Genomic DNA, 26,497 nt, shown 5'->3' with positions numbered 1-26,497 from the left:
CACACATACACCTACACATACAAACACTTACAACACATACACACATACAAACACTTACACACACGCATACATACAGACACCCACACACAAAATATACACACACACATACACATACAGACACCCACACACAAAATATACACACACACATACACAACTACCCACACATTCATGCATGCACACAGACACAAACAGATATGCCTACACACACATACCCCCCACACACATACACATAACTCGTACACACAAATACACAACCCCCACACACAAACACACACGCCTACATACACACACTCGTGATTGCGAAAAACATAATTTGAATTGAAGATCTCAAAATTCAAATTAACTTTTATTATTTTTTTCCTTTGTTTCTCTTTATAATTCGCAACTTTTCCGCGCTATTACAACTTCCAAATAAAAAAATGAGTTTTTTCGGCCCACTCTACTATGCAACCTTATTTTTATAATTATTATTGACGGATACTCATACATCTATCCACTAGATGGCAGCATGAATGATAAGAAAATTAACAGAGTTCGATGATATTGCACTATTGCACTATTTCACCCTGAGGCTTTCGGTCCCTAAACCGAACGTGCAATTTGGTTCTAGTTTGCATGGAAAATGTATTATTTTTATCTTCTAGTCATCTCTTTGTTTTTTTCGAGTTTTATGGGGATGGGAAGAGGCTTGAAAGGAGCCGTTTCATTAGATTCCTGGACATTCGATAAGGTATTTATTTTAGGTTTGACGCTCTTTCGTGCATTTGTAATAAAGGGCAGACAGGTCGGATACATGCCATTTTTGATTTCGGTAAACATTTTACAGTGATTTCTTTGAATGATTTTAGAACACACATATATTGTTTCTTTTCTTCCAAAAAAACTTTTATCGTGACCCACAAAAATTCCGAAAGTGGGTCCCAACCTAAAGTTTTTCTCAAATCGACATTTTTGAATATTCAATTGTCTGTGCGCATTGAGCATCAGCAAAAGTAATCTTTGGGATAACAACATGATATTTAGTGCCTCAAATGAAATAGATCGTAAATTTTATGACTGATACCTTGAGTGGACCCTGGCAGGGTCGCTAAACTGTGCCGAAGAACGTGAAAATGTGCAGGGGTGATTGTGTTCCGGTATTTTACCGAATTTCCGGTATTTTCGGACGTATTTCCGGTATTTTTATGTCCGAAAATACCGGAATTATGTTTTTTTTGTTATGCTTTTATCTCCCTACCTCCGCAATTTTTTAAAAATTATATAATACTCATCAAATATACCTGCAAGAGCCTTAAGATGGACACCTATCCCTTAAGATGGGCAAATGTCAAGATAATTTTGTATAACACCAGCTCAAAAGTAACTTTGTAACCCATTAAAATTTTAATCAAATGTACACACACTATTTTGACTCTGACTATTGAACTATTTAATGCTATGACAAAGGTGCACTTAAGTAATAGGGGCCAAAGATTCCCCCCCCCCCCCCGTTCTCGCTTTGAAACTTTCAGGTATTTTTTGATGAACTCACAATCACCCCTGAATGTGTCATGTTTGAGGCATCCTGGTTCCATGCACTGAGGTTCAACCATAGTTTTTGCGAGCAATTTGTGTAGTCATATATATAAATGATTAAATATGCTCATTAATGCATGGTTAGTGCTCACGGCTGCGAAAAAATAGCAGTTTTGTCATCAAAATATGATAAAAAGTGTACTTTTTAGGGGCTTGTATCTCTGAACTGAGGGTCAGGATAGAACTTACTGCCTGCATTGCAAACTAGAGTATGTGTATTTTCACAATCAAGTGACAGAATAATGGGCAAATTACTTTCAAGAACACAGTACGTAGTTCAAAACAGTAAAATGAACTGTTTAGTTTTCAATTCAGTCAACATATCCGGGTTTAAACTTTCCTCCAAAGACTTCCATGTACTATCAGGGGGCAATCCAGGATATTTTTCTCGCTACCTATTTTTGTGAAAGTATTGCATCATTCTATTTTTGTGAAAGTTTATTTTTTATGCACAGTGTTTTTGTGAACTTTTAGAGGCATCCTAATTTTTGTAAAAGAAAAGTAGAACAAGTGAAGTTTTAGTTTGAAAAGTGGAAATGTCATCTAGTATTATTTTTAACAGGTTTCGTTTTTTGGGGAGGGGGGTGGAGCTAAAAACCTAAGTACCAAAAATACCATCGTAATTTCAGCTCAATGGGCTATGTACTGTGTACAATATTGGAAATTATGAGAAAAACGGTTCCCCAAAACATGTTAAAAGATTGCGATAATATTGCATATATACACTTTGGCGAGAAACAGCTAAAAATGAGTTAAAATACCACAAAAAGGTTGCTATTTAAGCGATTGTTCATATAAACCTGCTTAGAATTTTATTTTATAAGTAAATTTTGTTTTAAACAGAGAAACAAATTTTATATTTTAAAATGCGAATTTTTTTGAAATTTTCGATGTTTTTGTGAAGCTACCTGATTTTATTACTCAATTTTTTGTGAAAGTACCTATTTCAAAACAAGATTTTTGTGAAGGTACTGAAAAACGGTAGCAAAATCAGCCTGTATTGGGCCCTAACTATTGAAAAAACTACTTTGATCAAAAACTTACCACAAAAGAGTCATAGACTTGCAAATAGACTGATTATGCTTACTCGCATACTTTATACTATAATAACTGGAAGCAAAGTGAAGGAAAAAATGGTTATTATTGCGGTAAAAACGCAAGTTATTTAAAAGTGCATTTTATGAGCCTGCAGAACCATTGCCCGTAGTTATGTCACTTGTTTGTGAAAAGACATACACTCTAGTTTGAAATGTAGGCATCCAATTCCATACTAACCCTCAGTGCACTGAGATACAGGCCCTTAAAAAGTACATTTTTTATCATATTGATGTTTTTCTTTCACTTTTTATGGTAAGTTTTTGATCATACTAGTTTTTTAAATAGTATCTGGAAGTCCCTGGAGGAAAGTTTAAACATGGATATTTTCAGGGACTGGTTTACGGCAGGGCATTCGGGGCCCAGGCACCAAAGGAAAGGGGGCACCAAATTTCTGTCATCAAATTTTTTTTGGGGGGACAGTGTTCGGGACCTCTAACTAAAGGAAACAAAAAAAAAATTTTCATTTGACAATTTTTTTTATGAAATGAAAGCATATTAGCCAATTGTTGCAGAGAACGATCATTTTCGCTATTGATGAGAATTAATTGTCCTTTGCGTACTCTCATTTCTGATAGTAAATTATCTTTATTAGCTCTGTTATCAATAGAAGGGAGTTTGACATAAAACTTGATTATGAGGACATAATAGATGAATTCACTACAAGAAAACAAAGGAGAAAATATATAATGAATCATTGATGCGCAGAAAGCACATTATGATTTACCTTTACCATTTGTATCATAGTTTTTTCATCTGCAACTGCAAAAAAAATTTTCAACATGAAAACCATAAATTTATTTTAGATTTATATTAAATGATTTCTTTGCAAAACATCTTAATTATTAACTTAACGATATCGGTATTTCAAATTTTTCTTTCTATCAAAATAATATCCAACACTTACCATCATATTTTTTGTGGGGGAGGGGGGGGGCAACATATTTGTCAGTGCCGGGGCACCCAGGTGTGTAAATCGGTCCCTGGATATGTTGACTGAATTGAAAACTGAATAGTTCATTTTACTGTTTTGAAATACGTATTGTGTTCTTGAAAAAAATTTTGCCCATAGTTCTGTCACTTGTTTGTGAAAATACACATACTCTAGTTTGAAACGCAGGCATCCAGTTCTATACTGACCCTCAGTGCACAGAGATAATTGGTTATGAAAACTGTACTTTTTAGCATTTTTTGAAACAAAAACTGCCATTTTTTTGGCAGCGCAAGGGTTAGCCGTGCAATTAATGAGGGTTTGTAATAATTTATATATATTCTTTCACAAAGTACCTACAAAAACCATGATTGAGCCTGAGTGCAGGGAACCAGAGGGCCTCAAACATGGCACTTTTTATTATTATTATTATTATTATTATTTTTGACAAAGTTTGGCAACCCCTGAAAGGCTGCACCGCAGGTCAACCACAAAATTTACGATATATTTCAATTTAGGTACTAAATATCATATTGTGATTACAAGACTTTTTTTGGCTGATGCTTATATTACACAGAAATAATCGCATTTTAAAAAACTTTTTATGCGAGAGCTTTCAATTTCTGATCTCCAACCTTTTTATGTGACGGAAGTGACAGTTGTTTTTTAATTGCTGCCAAAAATAGTGAAAAATGACTATTTATTTTAAAAAATTGCACAACCCAGGAGGCACTGAGAACCGGTGAATGAACCAAATATATTTTCCAAACATCCTTTTTTTGTACCAAATTTCTCCCTAAATTAAGAGCGAAAACTTAAGTTGCAAATATTGCGCCCCCTAGAGGGGTGCGGAAACATCCCACTCAAGAGCGTCCATATGCAAAATTGTAGGGGGGGGGCTCAAATATTTACCCCATGGGTTAGGAGTTTATTTTCGGCATGGAAACCGATTTCAGGACAGATTAGAGTCAATAAAATAATTCATTTTTAATAACTTATTCATTAATGGCTGGAGAATAAATGTTTTTGCATTTTTGCAAAAAAAAAGTACCAAAAGCAAGGAAGTTCTAATTTCAAAGGGGGGGGGCTCGAGCCCTTGCCCCCCTATATGGGCGCCCTTGGTCCCACTTCCCACGGGTTGAGCTGGTGAATGTGAGACAAACAAATCTTCCCCCTATCTTCCGTTCTTTCTTTTTGGTATATTTAATTATTCATATACAGATCTACATTTGCATCACACGTTATTACTATTATTGGGGGGGGGGGTATTACAGGTTTTTTTTTTTGGGGTGTGCTTTTGTGAACTATGTTTCTTATCAACATAATTTTTCAATAAATCTGAGTGTTTAGGGTTTATGTAGCTGAAAGTAGTAGTAGCCAGGGGTGCCTTCAGCAACCTAATTACTGGTGCCCCTGAAGGGTGACAGACAGGGTTCGTACGCCCTTGAAAAACCTTGAAAAGTGCTTGAAAAAAAAAGTTCATTTTCAAGTGCTTGAAAACCTTGAAAAAGTTTTAAAACCTTGAAAAAGTTTCTTGGTGCTTAAATTCTTTCAAAAATCATCGGATTGTGCTTAAAACCTTTAATAGAGTATTTTACTAATGCTATTTTCTGAACATGCGTTCGATTTGCAACATCGCGAAAAATCGCTTCCTTGTTTGGGAATTCAATCCTTTTCCATCTTGTAAATATTTTGAAGTTTTTTACAATCGGAAGCTATTTTGACGTATAGTACCTCAGATTAGTTTATTTTTGTTTAATTTCCATGTCTAAAAAAGGAATTATTTTGTAAACCATAACAACATTGAACTTTCCCGAATTTCGCGAAAAATTTCTCTGTTTTTTGAAATTTCAATCTTTTTACATCCTGCAAATATTTAAATATTTTGGCTAATCGATTGTTATTTTCGCATATACTACCTCAGATTAGCATATTTTATGTTTAATTTTAGTAAAATATTAATAAATTTGTTTTATGGATAAAAAAATTTTGAAAAAAAAAATAGAACCGACTTCAAAATTGCTCTAAAAAGTGAAAAATAATTTTATTCTTTAAACACCATCGATAATACTTTTAAACATAATTTTTGAAGTTGGCGCAAAAACGATCGATAAAATCATTCACAGCCATAACTCAACTACAAGTATAAATTTAACCAGGTCCAGTTTCTTCACTACCACATGCATTACGCATTGATGACAGCATATTTGAGTAACGATATAAATGTTTCGTTCCTAACTTTGGATGATTTTTTGATAAAAATATGAACGAAGCATGGTTACAATGGATTTTACTTTTTGTTTTTGCGCCAACTTCAAAAATTATGTTTAAAAGTATTATCGATGGTGTTTAAAGAATAAAATTATTTTTCACTTTTTAGAGCAATTTTGAAGTCGGTTCTATTTTTTTTTCAAAATTTTTTTATTTCATTCTTTTTAGTGTAAATGCAGATATTTCAGTAAAAGTAAGAAGTTACCTAGTAAGAAGTTCGGCTCTATATCACTGTATTGCTTTAGAAAAGCCTTTATTCAAAATTATCATTACAATTACTATTAATGTTACTGTTATATGGCACCAAACTTTTATAACAATGAGTTTCATATTGTCGCGTAGATGAAGATAGCGAAGACAATGTGAAAGCCAAATGAAGCGAATACTCGTTAGTCTCAACTCGAGATCTTTATTCAGAACCACGAATGAACGTTACATCTCCTTATATACAACTTGAGAAAGTGCTGGAACTTTCCAGACTTGGAAAGATACAGAAATTAATAGAACATTCGAGAAAATACGGGAAACAGTAGAAACGAAATTTTAGTAAAATTCACTTTGTCCTAGTCGGGATTTGAACCCGGGTCGCTCGTGTGGGAGGCGATAATTCTACCACTGAGCCACCGTTATCCGCGGATGAAAAGTGCGAACTTCGCTACAATATCATTTAATAGGGAAATTGCATAAAAATTACTGTTTTTTGCCCATAACTTTTTTTCTAAAAAACAAATATGGTCAAACAAAGTAATGGGACCTAAGTTGAGCCATCCCCTATCCATTAAAAAAAGAATCATCAAAATCGGTTCACTAGGTGAGACGCTATGAGTGGACAAACAAAAAAAAAACATACATACGGTATGAACTGATAACCGCCTCCTTTTTGAAGTCTGTTAAAAACATGCCAACGTTGAACTTACTCAGACTTCGCGGAAAATTGCTTCTCGTGTTTGAAATTTGAATTTTTTTGCATCTTCCAAATATTTAAATATTTTGGCTAATCAGATGTTATTTTCATACATGCTACCTTAGATTATGTTTAATTTTAGTAAAAGATTAATGAATTTATTTTATGGGAAACCTGCCAGCATTGAACTTGATTTGTGACAATTTGCTTCTCTTGTTTGAGGTTTCAACCCTTTTGCAACTTGTAAATATTTTTATATTTTCTGGCAATTAGAAATTATTTTGACGCATGCTACATAAGATTAGCTTGTTTATATTATTTTTAATAACTAAAAAGTTAATTATTTTTGTTTTGTTTAATTACATATATACTTGCTTAATTTTGCAATTTTGATTTTAATTTTATCATTAGCTAATTCTTGGTTATTACAGATTTAAAAAAAAAAATAAAATAAATTTAAGCGATTGAGCACTTAACATTTTGACTTAAAGTTTGTAGTTTAATGATAAAGTTGAGTTATACAATTTTGTAAAGTTGAATTTATAAGTACATCATTCTTTTATGTCTGCTAAAATAATTAAGGTATATAACACGGGTGATTGTGTTTTGGTTATTCACTGGAAATCCAGTAGAGTTCGTTATGCTTTCACCTCCCTACTTTCAATTTTCCCCCTTTACCTCAAATATTCAAAATTACTACTTTTGTTGGATTGTGGGAAATTTGGAACAGCTTACCAGAAGAGGCTGTAATCAGCAAAGGAGTAGATAGCTTAAGGAAGGTCATTGATATTCATTGGGGTCAAATAAATTGACTAGGACCAACCTAGTAAGGCCCTTTGCTTGTTGCTGGTTATCAACAGGCACTTATCTGTGCAATATTTTTACTTCATAAATTATTTTAACATAAGAAATGAATTTTATATGTATCAAAAGTAATTGCTGTACACATGTATATTTAAGTAATAGGGGTCTTAATTTTCAAAATTATCCCCCGATCCCGATTAGCTCGGTGAAACTTACAGGTGATTTTGTATGAAATCGATTGATTGATTTATACTTTGATACCCATAAATAATTATCAAAAGTCTAATACTATTAAACTTAGTGCAACCGGAAATTACCTTCTGGGTTGTGTTTTTGATCCTAACCGCCCTTATATGTGCACTGGCGCCGACTCCATGGGGCTTGAGGGGCCCAAGCCCCCTCAATAGTTTGTTTTGGGGGCAGAGCCTCCTCAATAATTTAAGAACATTATTTGTCATATTATGGTTTCTAAAATCACAAAATTATGTTGGTATTTTTTACTTTCTTTGTTTGAAGATAGTTACATAGTAAAATACATTCAGTAATGAGCTAAAACAAGTAACTTTTGCGGTAGTAAGCAGGTTAATTGAAAACGAGTGGTGTGAATAATGATAGTGTTATGGTGCTGAGAGCACTCATAGAATTTGTCCAAGTGCGTGAACCTTCGAGTGAAATCTGTCGCCGGCGGCGCTCTCATCTAATTGTTGCTGATCTGGAAAAAATATATCAGGGTTTGATTTGTATATTAAATGGTTTTCTTCTATTATTAGAGTTAATAAAGTAATCCGTATTAACTTTTTAAATCTATTAAAGCATTAATTTTGAGACACTTTTATTTAATGAACTCTGAGCCTTATTCAAAGCAAGCTTAAATTAGTTATTACACTTATAGTAATCAAAGTGCGACAGCAATCTTTTATGCTTTATTCTTTTAATGATAGTTTAGATTTATTTAAATATCATTTCAATCTTTTCAGAGCTATATATTCACTGCTTTGTAATAGATTAAAAGCATAATTATTACTGTAAATTAAACTAGCTTTTAACGAAAATACCATGCGTGCTTTTTTTTTTCAAAGCCAAAAAATGTGTCCGCTTGTCGAGTTTCTCAGAGTGTCGATTTACCGAGAGTCGAATTTTTGGGGTTCTAATGTTGATCATATGACTCTAAAATGCTTAAAAAACTTTAAAACTTGCTATTTATTTATCTCAAATTTAGAAAATTTCCCCTGGCAAGGCCCCCGTTATGGCACCCTCCCCCCAATAGTTGTTATAAATCGGTGCCACTGGGAGTGCCTTTCCATGCAAGTCAAGTGCACTACCTTGTACAGTGCTGTAGCCTAGCTATGGCACTGCTGCTCCCTACAAAATGGAACTGTAAAATTGTCCCTCACTTAAGGCAAGTGACATGATTTAATTGAAGCAGAAAATTTGTGTACCAATTTTTAGATTGTTTTACTTTGAAAACGCCATGTCACATATTGTTTGTATAAATTATACACACCAGAAAATATGCAAATTGGCATTTTCAAGGCACTAAAATTTGAATTTTTTTCGGGGGGGGGGGGGCTCTGTGCTTTAACATACTCCCTAGATCCCGGTGACATCCGGCCTCCCCAATAATTTTTCCAAGTCGGCGCCCCTGTATATGTGTATGAACCACTATCAATCAAAACCTCCTCTAGCCATTCCATTGAATTTAGGCATTGTGGTTTCTTCTGATAAAAATTAAAATCACTCAGAAAAGGTTCTTTTTTTAATTTATTTTAATTTTTTTTTATAAATATTAACTTTCATATTCTATAAAATATACTTCTTTGAATGTGAATATTTCAAAATTAAACCTCGTAGGACCTGCTCCTCTTTATGACCAAGTTTTTCAGACATTTGCAGAAAAACTTTCAACATAGTGGATCTTTTTTTTTTTTTATCAGAGTCTGTTGTTGTAGAAAAGGCAATTTTGTTTTGCTTTACTTTTTTATATTATTATCTCTTATTTATGTTTGCATTGAATGAAATCTTCATACAATATTTTTAGTACAAATTTATGATTTTGCCTTGAAAAAAATTTTTTTTTGCCTTGAAAAGTACTTGAAAAGTGCTTGAATTTTTTTCTCCCTTAAGGGTATGAACCCTGACAGAGTTCTGGGTTTTCCAGGGAGACAAAAAAGAGCGGTAAAATTAAAGTTTCCTATTTTTCATATGTTTCAAAAACTACAACTGTAACGATTAATAACTATTCTTCATGTGCAATAATGCTATAAGGGTCCATTGGTAAAAATTATAACCAGTAGCTAAATCATTTTGTTGCTTTAGGAAAATTTAAAATGCAATGATAGAATCTGAATTATAAATGAAAATTTTTGAAGCTTGAGGGTAAGGGTATACGCTCAGGGCCTGATTACTGAATAGGCCAACTAGGCCGTGGCCGAGGGCTCCTGCTATTTAGGGGCCCCCAAATGGCAAAAAAATGTTTTAGTCGGTGGCTAAAATTGTTTTATCCAATGGCTAAAATTGTAATGCTCGAAAACAGCGGGCCCCAAAAAATTCTGTGGCCTTAGGCCCCTTGATGTCTTTATCGGGCCCTGTATACGCTATTTGTCTAAATAATGTTTGAGAGTATATGGTATATATGGAGTATAATGGGAACAACCCTGGATTCAGATGTCATTTTGTTTTATTTAAGATTTGTTTTTAAATAGTTCATGATCAAATGAGGCAGTGAGAAGCAAAGGGATGTAAGTGGCAAAATTAAAAATTTTGAAATAACCAGTACAAATGGTAGGTGAACCTCTCCTCTGTCTTGGGGCAAGACATAGTACTAGTAGCTTTGGTAGGTGCTGCTATACAGCATGATTTAGAAAAAAAATTCAATGAAAGCCTACCTAGGAGGTTATCTTTAAACGCCTTTTACTCAAAACTTGAAAATGTCCACTTACATCCCTTTGCTTCTCACTGCCTCAAATGACCCAAAAAACATTTTATTTATTAAGTAAAATACGAAACAGAACAACTTGGTTACAATAACTCAATTTTGTTCAAAAGTGTAGGTGTGACTACTTTTACTACTGTGCTTAGTACGGCCGTATAGTTAACTGAAACTCCAGTTTAAGTTTTGGTTTGTGGTTTCTGTTGGAAAGATAAAAGAAAAACCAATTAAGTTTTGATTTGGACTTTGATTGGAGTGGAAAAAAAATCAAAACTCAATAGCTTTCATTTTCAGACAGTAAAGTTACAATGCAAAGAATGGAAATCTTGTTTCTCTTTTAAACAACATCAATCATGTTTGAAAGTCAATAATTACTATTATTACTTCAAGTTTCTAAGGCAATCTAAAATAGAAAATGTAGTTATGATTAGACACCCCTTTCCCAATATTATTGGTTGAACGACAATTTGACTTATTTCTGGTGTTTGAACAAGAAAGCTCTCAGTTTTAAAACAAAAAGCTTTTTTTTTCTAATTAAACTTACCTTTATGTGTATTTGGATCAAGCAGAAGCGGAAGATATGTGGATTGCATATAATTTTGAATGTTTAACCCTTTATATGTTTCAAGAAAAACAGAGCTATTAAGAAACCCTATTTGTATTCTTTAAAAAATCAAATTTTCCATTTTTTCCAATTTTTCCAGAAAAAAAACAGTAAAAAAAGGTTTTTTTTCCACCACTTCAAAATTTCGGGAAACTTTATATCTCTAGTCCCAGCAAAATGTAGCATGAATAATCAAACTGTCTATAACAATAACCTGTCTATAACAATATATTTGTTTAGGTCCCAACAGTATTATTGTCAATAGGTTTTACTGTATTTTCTTTTGATTTTCAGATGATTTCCAAGTTTAAAGCATCGTTAGTCAAGTTTGATATTACTTATCCTTATGGTGAAAAAGAAGATGAATACGGAAAAGTTGCCGAATCGGCTAGATTTTCTCCTGATCTGTTAATAGCAGAAGTTGGTGTTCAAGGTAACTCAAACTTGCCTTGATTTAGTTTCTTTCCGAGATATTTTCCTTTCTGACCATTCTAAATTATTTAGAAACTTCCTGATTTTACATCATTTTTTTTTTCTTTTTTTTTTCTAAATGTTTATCCAAATGTGAAAAGTTAAATTTTATCTTTGAAATACTTAAGAAAATAAACTCTTTTGAGATAATTTTTCTTCAATTTTAAGCATACACTATACAGCAGAGTCTGATGAGGTAAAACAGGTGATTTTTTGAAATAGTTCCGCAACTTTCAAATTTTGCATTCGAAACATCTTTTGGTTAAGTAACATCTTTGAGACATTTTTTGACAATGTTTATTTTCTATAATCAAATTATTAAAATTTTAAACTAAGAAAATACATTTTTTATTTGGAGAAGGGCTGTTTATCACCTGTAGCCTTTAAAATCTTACAAAAAGCAAATGTTTTCTTTACTTTATAGTCACTATTTCATTCTTGCCAACTCTACTGTTTTTAACGGGAGACTCCCGTTTTTTAAGATTTTCTCCCGTTTTTTGCAGTTTTTTTAGTCAATCATCAAAAAGTGTCACTTTCTTCTAATAGATGACGCCCTTTTCTAGTCTTACTAATGTCAAGGAATAAGAATTTTTCCTTTTAATAACTCACTAAGTCAAAATTATTTGGGAGCTTTCCGCATTGCATGCTCAACGAAGCATGTGCTTTGCGGAAAATTGTTTTGTCCACAGCCACCTTTTAATCAAGGGAATTTATGATACAGGTAAAAGCTTTATAAATAAATATGTATATAACTGTAATGTGGGGCATGTGTGTCACAAAAAAAAAAGGGTGATATAAAAATTCTGTTTGCAGATTTGAAATCAGCGTGAAAAATACTTCTATTATCACATTTTTGTTTGTGGGCCTATTTTCTTTTTTTTTTTTTTTTTTTTTATAATCAGTGTTATTGATTGAGCATTTCTGTGCAACATTTTTGTCTCAGTCATATTTTAAGCGGGATGAAGTCGCGCAGTAGTAATTAACTACTCTATAAATGAAATAAAATAGATTTTTTTTTTTTTCAGAAATACAAACATTGTACTTTTAACTATAATGCATGTAAATTTAAAGGAAATGAGAATTTATTTTCAACAATGAGAAAAAACTTCAGTGTCTTTTGAGAGTGTCTTTAATTCAAGAAGGAAGAAAAGTCATTTACCAGAAAAAATGATTCCTCCCTCTTTCCCCATTCTCCTAAGTTGTTCCCTATGTCCTGTAAACTCGTTAGCACTTTTTTTTGGGGGGGAAAGCCCACGTCAAAGTCTGATTGCTCCCGTTCTGCAAGATTAATTGCTGTTCCTTTGAAATACTCTGTGATTGACACTGTCCATCATGATAACAGACCAATAAGAAGTGCAAAATAACTCAAGTGAGACAACTCTTTGGTTTTGCTAGGTCAGAAATTCCGGAGGGGTATAGAATTCTCCTTCAATAGTCAGAAAAGGGTTACTAAAAACAGTTTTAATTTTCGTATTAGTAAAATAAGAAGGGAGAAAGAAATACATGAAAACCACCAGCTCAGTCATTCCATCCGAGGATTGCAGTTTCGTGCTTATTAACTGATCAGCCTGGAATAGGAAGTGACTGAGCTGGAGGTGGAAAACCTCTTAAGAAGTCAAGAGTACCAAACAAACTGGTAGCTAATATAGAATTAGCACTGACCAGACGAGTGAGCGAAGCAATTGTTCGGTTCAACTCCAAGATTGAAGGCAAGGCTGGTATTTTCAGTAAGTTATCGCCCTATGGCCAGGGCTGAGGCAGAAATACATGAAAACTACCAGCTCAGTCATTCCATGTGAGGACTGCAGTTTCATGCTTATTAGCACTCATCAGCCTGGAATTTTGAAGTGACTGAGTTGGAGGAGGAAAACTTCTTATTTAAATACCAATTTCATGTCCTTTCTGCAGTCTTTGCGATTTTGGGATGAATCATCTTTGTCTTCTTTTTTATATCTTTAATCCAGTAGTTCTTTTGTATCTTTAGTTGTCTTTAAATTCAAAAAAAATATATATATATTATTGATCTTTACAGCTATTTATATTTTGACTGGGCTATGTAGTAATAAATCTTGGTTTGTAGTTTTCTTTCAATTTCAGAGTTTTTCCATGCTATCTTGAACAAATTTAGACATTTAAATGGAAAATGTGTTCTGCCCATGAGACAACCCCCAATGCTGTAGGACAAATTGTTAAAAATTTGGACTGTCCCTCCGAAAGCGGACATCTTGTCAAATTAGACTAAGTACTATCTGAGATATTCTGTCAAATTTGCTATGAAGCAACTGTACCAACAGATTTTATTGGGAAAACCCGCTAGAGTCTTTTTGTGCTTTAAGTTCACCATTTTTTCTTCTTTTAATCCTAAAAGACTTCCCTTCAATAATGGGAAAAATATAACAGTAAAACTTAGGGTTTTTAAGAGTCACACATTGAAGATCATCAACTTTAAATGTTTTATTACAACCATTTCAGATTAATATATTTTTATTTATTTATTTATTATTTTCTTTGAACTAGATTATGGTGAAAAAGAAAATTCTGATCTTGCTGATAAATACAACGTGCATAAAGATGATTTTCCTGTCCTAAAGCTATTTATTGAAGAAAAATCTGAGCCTTTTACCTTTACTGGGAATTTCAAGGCAGATGAAATTAAAAATTTCATTAAAAAACATTCAAGTAAGTGTTAAATCTGTTTCTCTCAAAATTTTTTGATTTAAATCAAGAAAAAAAACGAAATGCTTTACCATTAATGTACCTACTGAATATTAATTATTCATTTAGGACCTAAATAATCATTTCTTTAAAAATGTTTTACATTAATGATGTGGTTGCGTATTTGTTTTTATATGTTAACATTCTGTCTTGCAGGTTATATAATCCTAGTTATTTGTTTCATTTTCAAAAATATTACTAGCTGCGTGTGTACACCACCTCTGGTGGTGAACTACTTATCGTAACGCACGGATGCGTTTTTTGTCTCTGAAGAACCACCTAGCGCTGACGCAAAGACGCGTCGTTCGTCCCGAACGGGTAAAGCAATAGTTATTGTAACGGATTCGGTGCGACTTCCACTTTCTTGAAATGAAGACACAGTTCTTGATAAAAACACAGGAAATTTATTTACACTATGTACAGGAGAAACCGTTAACAACTGCTAAATTATTCATCAGCAATTATCACACAACACCGTAAACTCAACGTTTACACACGTATTTACTTCCAAATACGAAAACAACACAGCGAAATGCCTCGCTATAAACAGAACCAATACACTAACGAATTCTCAATCGAAACTGACTGTTTATCCATCGCTAACGGCTTTTATAAACATCGAAGAATTTTCCACAACATTCTTTCTGCTTCCAGAAATACGTAGACCGTTTTACAACTACACTTCCATTGATAAAATCAGTGAATGAAATAAGAAAAAAAAAGAATAGGGGTTGTATACTTTAGCCATATGTTAAGGGGTTGTATATTCATTACGGGAAACTATTTACAGGTTACGTTACTACAATAATTACTATTTACAGGATTTGTAACATTGCCCCCTTCCTAAGGACTGCACGTCCCGGGCAGTACAATCCCCAGAAAGGGTGCCAAACTTCTATCACAAGTTTACAAATATACACATTAATTAATAACTAACAGATACAGAAAACACAATAATAACAAGAAATATTACTAAACATTAAAAGCAAAAATTATCTACAACTTTTATGTTATCAACCATGGTTGTTTACGTAATACTCATGAACTATGGCCATAGTATGGGGCTAACCGATCATAATGTACAACCCTAGGTTTTGCATTAGGTGATTTTTGGATCCTCACTACGACGTCGTCGACTTTGTAGGGTCCATCCCAATGCGACTGCAATTTGGGTGAAAGACCTTTCCGTCGGATGGGATTCCATAACCAAACCTTGTCGCCTTCGTTGAATTCATGTCCAGTAGACCTTGTGTCGTATCGGGTCTTCATCTTCTCCGCCGCGATGTTGATTCGCTCTCGTGCGAAGTTATGAACGTCTTCCAACCGGGCCTGGAGATCCTGGATGTACTCCTCAGGCGATGCAGGCGCATCCGGAGGACGACCGAAGACGAGATCACAAGGTAGCCGAAGCTCTCGTCCGAAGAGCATCTGAGATGGGGCATATCCGGTAGTCTCGTGGACAGCACTGCGGTAGGCCAGCAGGAACAAAGGTAGCTTCTTGTCCCAATCCTGTTGATTTCTGGATACCATAAGCGAGAGATTATTTAGGATTGTGCGGTTAAATCTCTCCACCATGCCGTCCGATTGTGGGTGTAGTGGTGTTGTCCTAGTTTTCTCAATTCCGAAGATTTGACATAGGCCCTTAAACACAGCAGAGATGAAATTCCTCCCTTGATCGGAATGAATCTGCAAAGGTGTTCCGTATCTCGAGATCCAATGTTGGACTAGAGTCTCTGCTACGGTGGTAGCCTCTTGATCTGGAATGGGATATGCTTCCGGCCATTTGGTGAAGTAGTCGATGGAAACAAGAATGTATTTGTTCCCATAGGCAGTTCTTGGAAGAGGACCCAGGATGTCGATCCCAATTCGTTCGAAAGGAGCTCCAACGTTGTACAGATGTAGCTTCCCTCTGCTTCTCTTCTTCGGTCCTTTACGAGCAGCACAGGCGTCACAAGAATGGCACCACTTCTCCACGTCATCCTTCGCCTTGCTCCAGAAGAAGCGCTCCCGAACTTTATTGAGGGTTTTCAAGACACCAAAATGTCCTCCAGTCGCACTACTATGTATTTCTTTCAGAACATCTGAAATCCTTGATCGGGGAAGTAGTAACTGCCACCTAGATGTTTTGCCGTCGTCAGATTCCCATTTCCGGTGTAGCACGCCGTTCCGTAAATGGAGTGAGTTCCATAAAGCCCAGTATCTTTTTGTTGCAGGACTGAAGATGGAAACGTCCTGCCAGCTAGGCGTCGACTGTCACTTTCCATGAACTCCAAAATTGGTTTTATGTCGGGGTCTTCAAGTTGATCTTTTCGAACTTGGTCGTCACTCCATGGATCAGGTTCTGATGATATTGGAGTCACTGTCACCTGATAGGCGGTAGGGCTAGTCGTTCCATACTGTTTCTCGATTCGGGAACAATAGTGGCAGTTCTCAGGACAGGGTCTCCTTGATAAAGCGTCAGCATTACCGTGAGATAACCCTTTTCGATGCTTGATCTCCATGTCATATTCCTGGAGCCGCTGTATCCATCTGGCTATCTGACCTTCCGGATTTTTGAAGTTCAAAAGCCAAGTTAATGAGGCATGATCTGTCCGAAGCAGAAATTTTCGGCCGTAGAGGTAATGATGGAAGTGTTCTACAGCTTTCACTATGGCCAGTAACTCCTTTCTGGTGACGCAGTAATTTCGCTCCGACTTTGATAAGCATTTGCTCCAATAAGCGATGACATGTTCATTTCCGTCAATTTCTTGGGATAAAACAGCTCCGATGCCCTCGTTGCTCGCATCAGTGTCCAGGATGAAGGATTTTTCAGGCTGAGGATAGGCGAGGATAGGCGTTGATGTTAAAGCCTCCTTCAGTCGTAGAAATGCATCTTCGCATTCTTTGGACCATTCAAACTTTTGCTTGCTCTCCGTCAGCTTATGCAAAGGTCGTGCAATGTTGGAAAAACCCTTCACAAACTTCCTGTAGTACGTGCAGAGCCCCAGGAAACTTCGCAACTGATGGATGTTTTCGGGACGACTCCAACTCCTGACCGCAGATACCTTCTCTGGATCGGTTTGTACACCCTCAGAAGAGATGATGTGACCAAGGTAGTTCACTTCCCGGCGGAACAAATTACATTTGGACGGGCTTAACTTCAGATTAGCTTCCTTAAGCCTCTGCAGCACCTTCCTAAGATTTGCCAGATGTTCTTCGAAACTGCGTCCCACGATGATGATATCGTCTAAGTAGACCAGACAGGATTCGTAGGAAAGTCCTCTTAACACTGTCTCCATAAGACGCTCGAACGTAGCTGGTGCATTGCAGAGGCCGAAGGGCATCACTTTAAACTGCCATAAGCCTTGTCCAGTTGTAAACGCTGTCTTCTCTCGGTCATCAGGGTGTATCTCAACCTGCCAGTAGCCGCTCTTCAAGTCCAGGGTCGAAAACCACTTGTGTCCGGAAAGAGTGTCCAAGGTGTCGTCTATCCGTGGAAGAGGGTAACTGTCTTTCTTGGTGATTTCATTCAGCCGTCGGTAATCGACACAAAATCTGGTGGAGCCATCTTTCTTTCGGACCAAGACGATGGGAGACGCCCAAGGACTGGATGAAGGTTCGATTACATCGTTCTCCTTCATCTCCTTCAGGAGGGTCTCAACCTCTTCCTTCTTGGCGAACGGTAGTCGTCTTGGATGCTGTTTAATAGGGAGGTGTTCTCCAGTGTAGATCCTATGCTGCGTTAAATTCGTCCTGCCCACATCCTCCGATGTAGATGAAAACAGATGCTTGAAGTCCTCCACCAATTGTTCCGCAGCAGTTCTTTGATCTTTCGATAATGGCGCACTCCCAATTAACTTCGATGTCAAGGACTCAGAAGACACAGTCTCGGGGGAATTGATTCTTCTAATGATGCAGTTTACTGGAGTACAAGTTGCTAACACTTCACCTTTCCGGATATTCCTTGGCCTTTCACTCACGTTGGCGACTCTTACAGGAATTACATCCTTAGAAAGGTCCACAAGTGTAGATGCTACCAGCACTCCTTTTAGGTTATTGCTTAGGTTAGGGTATTCAATGAGTCCAAATCTAAAACTATTGCTTTCTTCAATGGAGCCGGGTATTAATGATTCTGACCTTGAGGGAATTGATAAATCTGTTTGGGCAATTATTTGATGAGCGGATTTTACATCACTTTCTGCGGGAAAGACTGCTATGTCTTCTCTCGTCGAGTGCAGCTCGTTAGTTTTGAAATCGAGGTTGAAGTCATACTTCTTTAAAAAGTCCAATCCGAGAATGAAGGGGTCTATGATAGCAGCAACGAATGCGGTATGATGGTAAATGGCATTTCCAAACACAATTTCTAAGTTCACTTTACCTTCAATCTCGATCTTGTCACCTGTCACAGTTTGGAGGGTAACGCAGGGCGGCGTCCACAGAATGTTGAGTCCAAATTGACGAGCCACATCTGTTCTAATGATCGTAACATTGGCTCCAGTGTCAATAATCAGTTCGCATGGAAACCCGTTTACATATGCGTAAACAAACAGTCCATTACTGCCGCCACTCGTCGATGAAATCTGGAAAACTTTAAGATGGGGCTCATTCCAATTTGGCGACCTCCGCCCCGCGAGATTGCCATGGCTTAGTTTTCCTGGACCTGCGAGGGAGAGGTGCTCTTCCCTCTGGTTTCTTGACGAGCTTCACAGTTTCTTCGTAAGTGACCCTCGCCACCACATTTCCAGCACTTAAGTGATTGTCCATTATGGTCCTTGGGAGCCGAAGTCCTTTTGAGGATTCCTGCAATTTCTTTTATTTGCTTTTCCAGTTCAGCAAAACGTGACGAAACCGGATCAGGCTCATCAGTTTTCACGCCGCGGATTGAATGGCGATCCTTGCGGGTTGCTTGCTGGGCGGCCTCCAACTTCATCGCATACACAACAGCAGAACTCAGGTCTTTGACATCCGCCATCCGTAGAGCTTTCTGGATTTCCGGATCTCGAACCCCGTCGATGTAGTAGTTGAGTGCCAGGTTGTCTCGAACATCCGCAGGACAGTCACAAAAAGCAAGATGAGACAATCTCTCGACGTCCGCCGCTAGCTCTTGCAGGGTTTCCCCGGTTTTCTGGAAACGGGACTTCAACTGGAGTCGGCTGAAATCTTTCTGGCACTTCTCACCGAAGCGAAGCTCCAACGCAGATGTGAGGGCAGCGAAATCCAGGCGCTGGCTGTCCGGAAGGGTCTGGAGAATGTCCGCTGCGTCACCTCTCAGGGATGCTGCAAGATGACAGGCCTTGGTAGCAGAGTCCCATCCGTTCGCTTCCGCCACTATCATGAATTGAGTTTTGTAAACCTGCCACGAAGTTTTCCCATCAAATGTGGCAAGTTTAATGGACGGTCGAGCAACCGATGTGGGAGCGCCAAACTGTACAGAGCTGCTTTCCGCGGTCGCCAATCTCCTTTCCACGTCCTTAAAGATCTCTTCTTTTAATAGATGAAATCTTCTATCTTCATCTTCAAATTTATTTTCTACAGCATTGAATCGGCTTTCAACGGTATTAAATTTTTCTTCAATAGCATCAACTCGATGCTCTATGTCATTAAATTTATTTTCCATCACAGTCTTTACCGAAATAAGGTCGTTTTTAATTTCTTCTTGGTTAGACGTTAAGTCCTTTTTCAGCACCGTTAAATCGCTTTTTAACTGGTCTTGATTTGCCAACATACTTGCAGTCAGATCACTTTTTAATTGTTCTTGATTAGCCGCCATATCATTTTTTAATTGTTCTTGATTAGCCGCCATATCATTTTTTAATTGTTCTTGATTAGCCGCCATATCATTTTTTAATTGTTCTTGATTAGCCGCCATATCACTCTTCACAGAGGTGATTGCGTCAAGAAGTTGTTTTAATTGTTCATCCATTGCGCGAGTAATCACCATAAAAATAAAGTCCTAATTCAAAAAAAGTCTTTATGAGAAAAATGTCCAAAGTCACTTACTCCAAGAAAGTCCAGAAGAAGCCCCACGTTGGGCGCCAATTGTAACGGATTCGGTGCGACTTCCACTTTCTTGAAATGAAGACACAGTTCTTGAACTAACATTTTATAAACATCGAAGAATTTTCCACAACATTCTTTCTGCTTCCAGAAATACGTAGACCGTTTTACAACTACACTTCCATTGATAAAATCAGTGAATGAAATAAGAAAAAAAAAAAGAATAGGGGGTTGTATACTTTAGCCATATGTTAAGGGGTTGTATATTCATTACGGGAAACTATTTACAGGTTACGTTCCTACAATAATTACTATTTACAGAATTTGTAACATTATATTTCTAAAGGAAATCATCTTTTGCAGATCATCTGCAATTTCGTTCTCGCAGAGTGTCATGTAAGAAGGAATCTACTGTATATAAATTTCATGAGACTAGGGAAGGTATATCAGACTGGCATACTTGCCAACTCTACTGTTTTTGACGGTAGACTCCCATTTTTTGCCTCCATCTCCGATTTCACGTTTTTTACCATTTTTGCAGTTTTTTTCAGTCAATCAATAAGTTTCACTATCTTCTCAATAGGTGGCGCCCTTTTCTAGTCCTCCACCAACGTTCAAGGGAAAATAATTTTTTCAATTAATAACTCATTAAGCAAACATTTATTTTTGGAACCTATTAGGAACATTTCATGTTCAACGAAATATGTGCTGTTCCGAAAATTGCTGCAGATTTCAGTCTTTTTGCATCTTGAAAATATTTCTATTATTTTCAATGTTTGAAATTATTTTAACATGTGCTACCCCATACCTACTTACTTTGTCTTATTTTCATAAAATATTTTTTTTTTTTTTTTGGTAAAGACTGGAATGTACGAAGCTTTAAGCAATTTCACTCATTATTTGGTTTTTCCTGTGCATTTTGCTGCTACCAATTAGCTTACATCTGCAAAAAATCCCCATTACACTTTAAATTTAGTATTTATGTTATTTAAAAGCATAATTTAATAACTTTGTTGTGAAATATGTCGCTGGTGAATCACCCATAATACCTCTAGTGGAATCTCCTCTTTTTTTTTTCCTTCAAAGGTTGGCAAGTATGGACTGGTTACAAGAGAGCTGTATCAACTAACAAAGAAAAGAAAAAAAAATCATAAAACTAATTGGTAGACAGCATTATTGTAATCTATAGAAAATGAAACAGGATTTTTTAAAACCATGGTTTCTATTTTGCAAATTTTATGAAATAAAGCTTATTGCAATTGTAATTTTTTATGCATTGGTTCACACTATTTCGTGCTTTTAAGTTTTCAATTATGTTTTATGGAAGTACAAGTTTAAGTTTTATAAAGCATACCTAAAAGTGAAATGATTTACAACGTATAAAAATAATTGAAATCAGATTATGTATTTCGGTCTGCTAACTGATTACCAAAAATAGCTAGTCAAATTTTAAAAAATCTTATATTTAACTATCCAATAATGTATTGCAATAAACAAAATTAGTTGTCTTTGTTTTTGAGAAACTCATGCTAACTTCTTTTATTATAGGTGTACGCCTAGTTTTAGACAAATGCTTGCCTCAATTTGATGAATTAGCTGAAAAGTTTATGGCATCAGATGATAAAACTGAATGGAAAAATATTTTAGAACAATCCAAAAGACTAGCTGAAGATTTATCCGATGAAACTGAAAAGAAATCTGCTGATGTTTATGTTAAAATGATGCAAAAAATTATTGAGCGTGGTATTGGTTTCATCGCAAGTGAAAGAGAACGTGTAAAGAACATTAAAGAAGGTAAAATAACTTCAACAAAAAAGAACGAAATGCAAGGTCGTTTAAACATTTTGCATTCATTTAGACTGAAGGAAGAACTCTAAAGAGAAGGAAATTAGATTTTTAAATTTCATTAATTTATTATTTTGTTAAAGTTTAACTTCTGTATATATTGCTTCTGATATATTTAAGGAGTATACTTCGGCATAAAGGAAATAACACTGCAATTTTTTCTGTGTTATGAAATTCAAAATTAGTTTTCCTTTGTCCTACAAGCAGTTATTTGAAGATGACTGAAAGGCCATTGTTAGTACCAGCATTTTTTCCTTAAAAATAGCAAATGTTTAGCAATGTGAAAAGCCAAATTTGGTTTGATATATACTGTCAGAACTTGGTATCTCGAACCTCCTTATCTTAAAACCCTTAATGTCTCCAAAAAGAAAAAAATCCTAATTAATTTTTCACAAAAACTCCTGGGTATTTTCCATACTTATCTCGTAATTTATTTTTCAAACCATTGATGTGTCGAAGTTTCTGTACAGAAGTTTCAATTGCTGTGTTTCCTTGGCAATTTTTGTAGTAGATCCAGTTCCAGAGACAATTGCTTGTAGTTTTTCATTCCTTTACTTGAAAATTTTGAAAATAAGGGTTTGGGGTGAGATAATGAAGGGAGTGCTATAGTCATTTTTTTATCTCAGTGTTTTCCCTAGAGTTCAGACTCTTAATGCTTTTCTTTGGAACATGTTGCCCTGTAGATAAGGGGTTAATTTTTCGTCAGTTTTCAAGCAAAAACTGAAAATGCATTCCTCATCCTCATCATTCTGCATTTTTACTTCCTATAAAATGACTGCCGAAAAGTTTTTAAATGCGCTATTGGTTTAGGGAAAAATTAGATTTTTTAATTTTGTTGATGGAAAAAGAAATTTGAAAATCTAAGAACCAGTCAAAAAACTGAATGCTGCATATTGTCACATCAAAACAGGAATGTAAATAAATTTCAAATCTAGTAGTCTTGAAGAATAATTTGTTAATCACAATATAAAGCTGTCCCATAGTACATGTATAATTATATTTATAGCATGTGTAATTGTGAGAGTTTTCTAATGCAATTTTTTCAAAACTTTGATAACTCGACATCTGGAATTTTTTTTGTCCCAAGAGATTCAAGATATTGAGGATCTACTAATATATATATATGTGTGTGTGTGTGTATTAGCAATAAAAAAGTTGATCAAGTGAAAGCGAAAATTTAAACCAAAAATCCCAAAATACCCTGGGGCCTCATCAGGGGGGAGGGCAGAGGAAACCGTGAGATGTTTTGAGAGTGCTGCAGGCAAACTTGCCTAAAAAATGCAGGACTAGTACCCGGACAACTTACAAGCCTAGCAAAAAGGATACCGGAAGTCAAAAATACAGGCATGACATAAGTTAATTAGAACATTCTCAAACCAAAAATGCAAACATGACAGAAATTAATTAGAATATTTTCAGAACAAATCTCAAACCACAAGACAAACATTGAACTAGAAAAAACATAATACAAAAACAAAAAGGACCTACCAGCTGCTCCTTCTTCAGCTTACTAATGACATTTTCGGTGAGATGCACTGGTTAGCGATTCTCATTCAAGGTTGCAGTTAAATTTGTAATTGCTGCCTCCAGATTTGTTTTATTGTTGCAGATTTTTTTGTATCTAGTAATTAGCGACATAATGATTAGGACTCGACCGATGCATCAGTGCCGATGGTTCAAAAATTTAGCCATCAGCATTGGCCGCTGATGCTAACATAGAGAAAACATAAGTCCATCGGCCTTAAAAGAAACATCTAAATGCCGATGTTTATTGGGAAAGAAGGGGGAACCTAACTTTTATTTATCTAATTTTTACTGCATAGTTTAAAGTAAGTACAGCATAGGACCCGAAGTCAGGCAGCAACAAGATCAACACGAATTTTAAATTTTGGAGCAAGCGAATTTTGGGTCACTACCAAAATTTTCCAAACATGCATGGCAGACACTTATCAAGCAATCACTTTATTGAAAGTTTTAAGAATTTTATGCTCTTGAATTGAAATTATTACCACATATATCAATGTGTTAATCAAGCAATTTTGTAGAAAAAACGATGTTGAAATTTGGGGGGGGGGGGGTGATATGCCGGTGGGTTAAAATTTCCGAAATTTTTTCTTCATGAAAAGAAATTGAAAATCTCATTATTTTCAATTTTTAACACTATAGAAATTAATGCCCGCATATTCTGACATATAATCTGGCCCTTAGTTGAAGACTTTAACTGCCGCAAAAGCTCTTTCGTAAGTGTGAGAAATGCCGAATTCAGGATTTGTATGGTAATTAAAATCATTTAAAAGTTCATACTTTTCTTTTCCACTTTTTACACCTAAAAAGAAGACAAGTTTTTTCACTGAAATCTGTATTTATAATTTTGTAGCTTGTCGCCTTAAAAAAAGTTTTTTTTGGGGAGTGAGGGAGAGTGGGGATGAAAAATGAAAAAAAAAGTACATTTCCTTAAATTCTATATTCAACTTTCCCCTTGATTATATTGTTATCAATACTTGTGCCTATTATGCCTCAATTATGTTCTGTTGTTTCTGTTAGAAGAACATGCTAATCGAACTTTTTGTGACATTTCTATTATGAAGGAAATAATTTCTCAACTGAGAAAAATGTAGCTTGCAGTTTTTTTCCATTAGAACAAAAACAGGCCATTTTCACAGGCCAGGAAAATGCTAAGACTAGATTTTTTTTAATGTGATATCTTAAAAACATAATGTAGTAGAACAGTAAAAATCATATTAAAAAAAACAGATTGGATGCATAATAAGCAGATTTGTGGTGCAATATAATGATTTCTCATACCCTTACCTTTTTGTGTTTCAGCTTTTCGTTCCCAAGTAGCATCAACTCATGGGATTTTGCTCGGTCGATCATCGACTCCTCCTAAACTCATCGTGTAACGCACGCTGATATCGTTGCGATCAGAATCCGAGAACCGGTTTTCGATGAGCTGTTTTTCATCGAAAAACGAAATCGTAACGATCAAATTTTATGATTAGAATTTGCCGGTAAAAATTTCATCGGCAAAAAGTGAGCGTAACGATCACACAAATTTTTCTATAAAATTTTTCCGAGCGAAATTTCATCGAAAAACGAAATCGTACTGATCAAATTTTCCGATGAAAATTTACTGCGCTGCATTTCAGCGGAAAAAGAGATCTTAACGATCAAATTTTCCTATCGAAATTTGCCGAGTTACATTTCATCAAAAAAAAGTAGGTCGTTTAAATTTTCCGGTAAAAATTTTCCAAATCTAAATTTTTTGGAAATCTCTCAACTGTTAAAATAGGATATGTTTTATTATTCGAATATCCGACTATTGATCAAACGTAAGGCTATACGGATCGACATTCAGGGTTGAGAATCGGAGGGAAAATGACAGAGACTGACTCCAAATCCGACTCCTGGATTTTGGAAGGGTTTACTCCGACTTGCTGCAAAATCAATTCAACTTCAACTCCACGATTCCAACCCCAATTACCTCACTGGAATTGCGAACAAAATGATACTCCGACATCTTGAATGATTTCTCTCTTATCTCCAAAACAATTCCACTCCGTTCAATTTGACTCCCAAAATTACCGACTCCGATTCGGTTTGCGGGCAAAATGATCGACTCTGACACTTCACTAGCTGGCACCACAAGCAAATGAATAACACTGAATAAAATTCTCACTTTCCAATCAAAAATCTGTCGATTTCTGATTCCGTCATGGCCTTGGCTCCCGATAGATGGTGCCACAAATGATTTTATACTTAACACATTATTTTCCTCCTTGGATAGAACATTTCTTGTCAAGTGGTTAGAATATGAAGTTCGTATTCCAGAGGCCTAGGGTTCGATTCCCGGCCAAAACAACTTAGGTTAAACTCGTGAATCACGTTCATCAAAAGTAGGAAATTAAATAAACAAGTTATTAAAAAATATTCAATAATTGTCCCAAATGACGTCATCCAAAAATACCCCTCCTGAAAGTTTTCAAGATGATGGAAGGGTCACGTGATTACCCAAGCTGGCTGTCCCCCTTCCCACTGTTAAATTGTTTTCCTCTTGCTTGTCCCTATATCGTGGCTGTTACTACTTCTCATCATATTTTCATTCTAAATTCATCGCCTCGGATCACCACTGCTCGTATATTGCTCCAAATCTCATCGTATGTTTATCCAAAATTCATCGCCTCGGAACAGCACTGCTCATATATTGCTCCAAATCTCCTCGGTATAGGGAGAAAAATTCATCGGATTTCGATGATCGCATTCTACTATTGCCGATGAGACATATTGGAGCAATTTCTGATGAAAACTCATCGGAATCAGATCATCGGCCGATCAAAGTTTGATCGGATTTCGATGAATGTCCGATGATCGGCTGAT

General features: G+C 35.7%; 1 protein-coding gene across 1 annotated transcript; it reads left to right on the top strand.

Annotated features, from left to right (window-relative positions):
* Positions 1–594: 594 nt before the first annotated feature.
* Positions 595–22,152, top strand: LOC129219234 (endoplasmic reticulum resident protein 29-like). The gene is made up of 4 exons (XM_054853557.1): positions 595–730; positions 11,408–11,546; positions 14,102–14,263; positions 21,824–22,152. The coding sequence occupies exons 1-4, from the start codon at positions 623–625 to the stop codon at positions 22,150–22,152; spliced, it is 738 nt and encodes a 245-aa protein (XP_054709532.1). The 5' UTR covers positions 595–622.
* Positions 22,153–26,497: the final 4,345 nt, after the last annotated feature.

Source organism: Uloborus diversus, chromosome 3 (genome assembly GCF_026930045.1).
Source record: "Uloborus diversus isolate 005 chromosome 3, Udiv.v.3.1, whole genome shotgun sequence".
In the NCBI taxonomy this organism is placed as follows: domain Eukaryota; kingdom Metazoa; phylum Arthropoda; class Arachnida; order Araneae; family Uloboridae; genus Uloborus; species Uloborus diversus.
Note: the sequence above shows the minus strand (reverse complement) of the source record. Positions and strands in the feature narration are given on the sequence as shown.

Bases quoted from the DNA above. Each gene is read 5' to 3' on its own strand.
- LOC129219234 (XM_054853557.1), top strand. From the start codon at position 623: ATGTATTATTTTTATCTTCTAGTCATCTCTTTGTTTTTTTCGAGTTTT. The intron at 11,547-14,101 runs GTAACTCAAACT...TCTTTGAACTAG, and splicing joins AGCAGAAGTTGGTGTTCAAG to ATTATGGTGAAAAAGAAAAT. The intron at 14,264-21,823 runs GTAAGTGTTAAA...CTTTTATTATAG, and splicing joins TTTCATTAAAAAACATTCAA to GTGTACGCCTAGTTTTAGAC.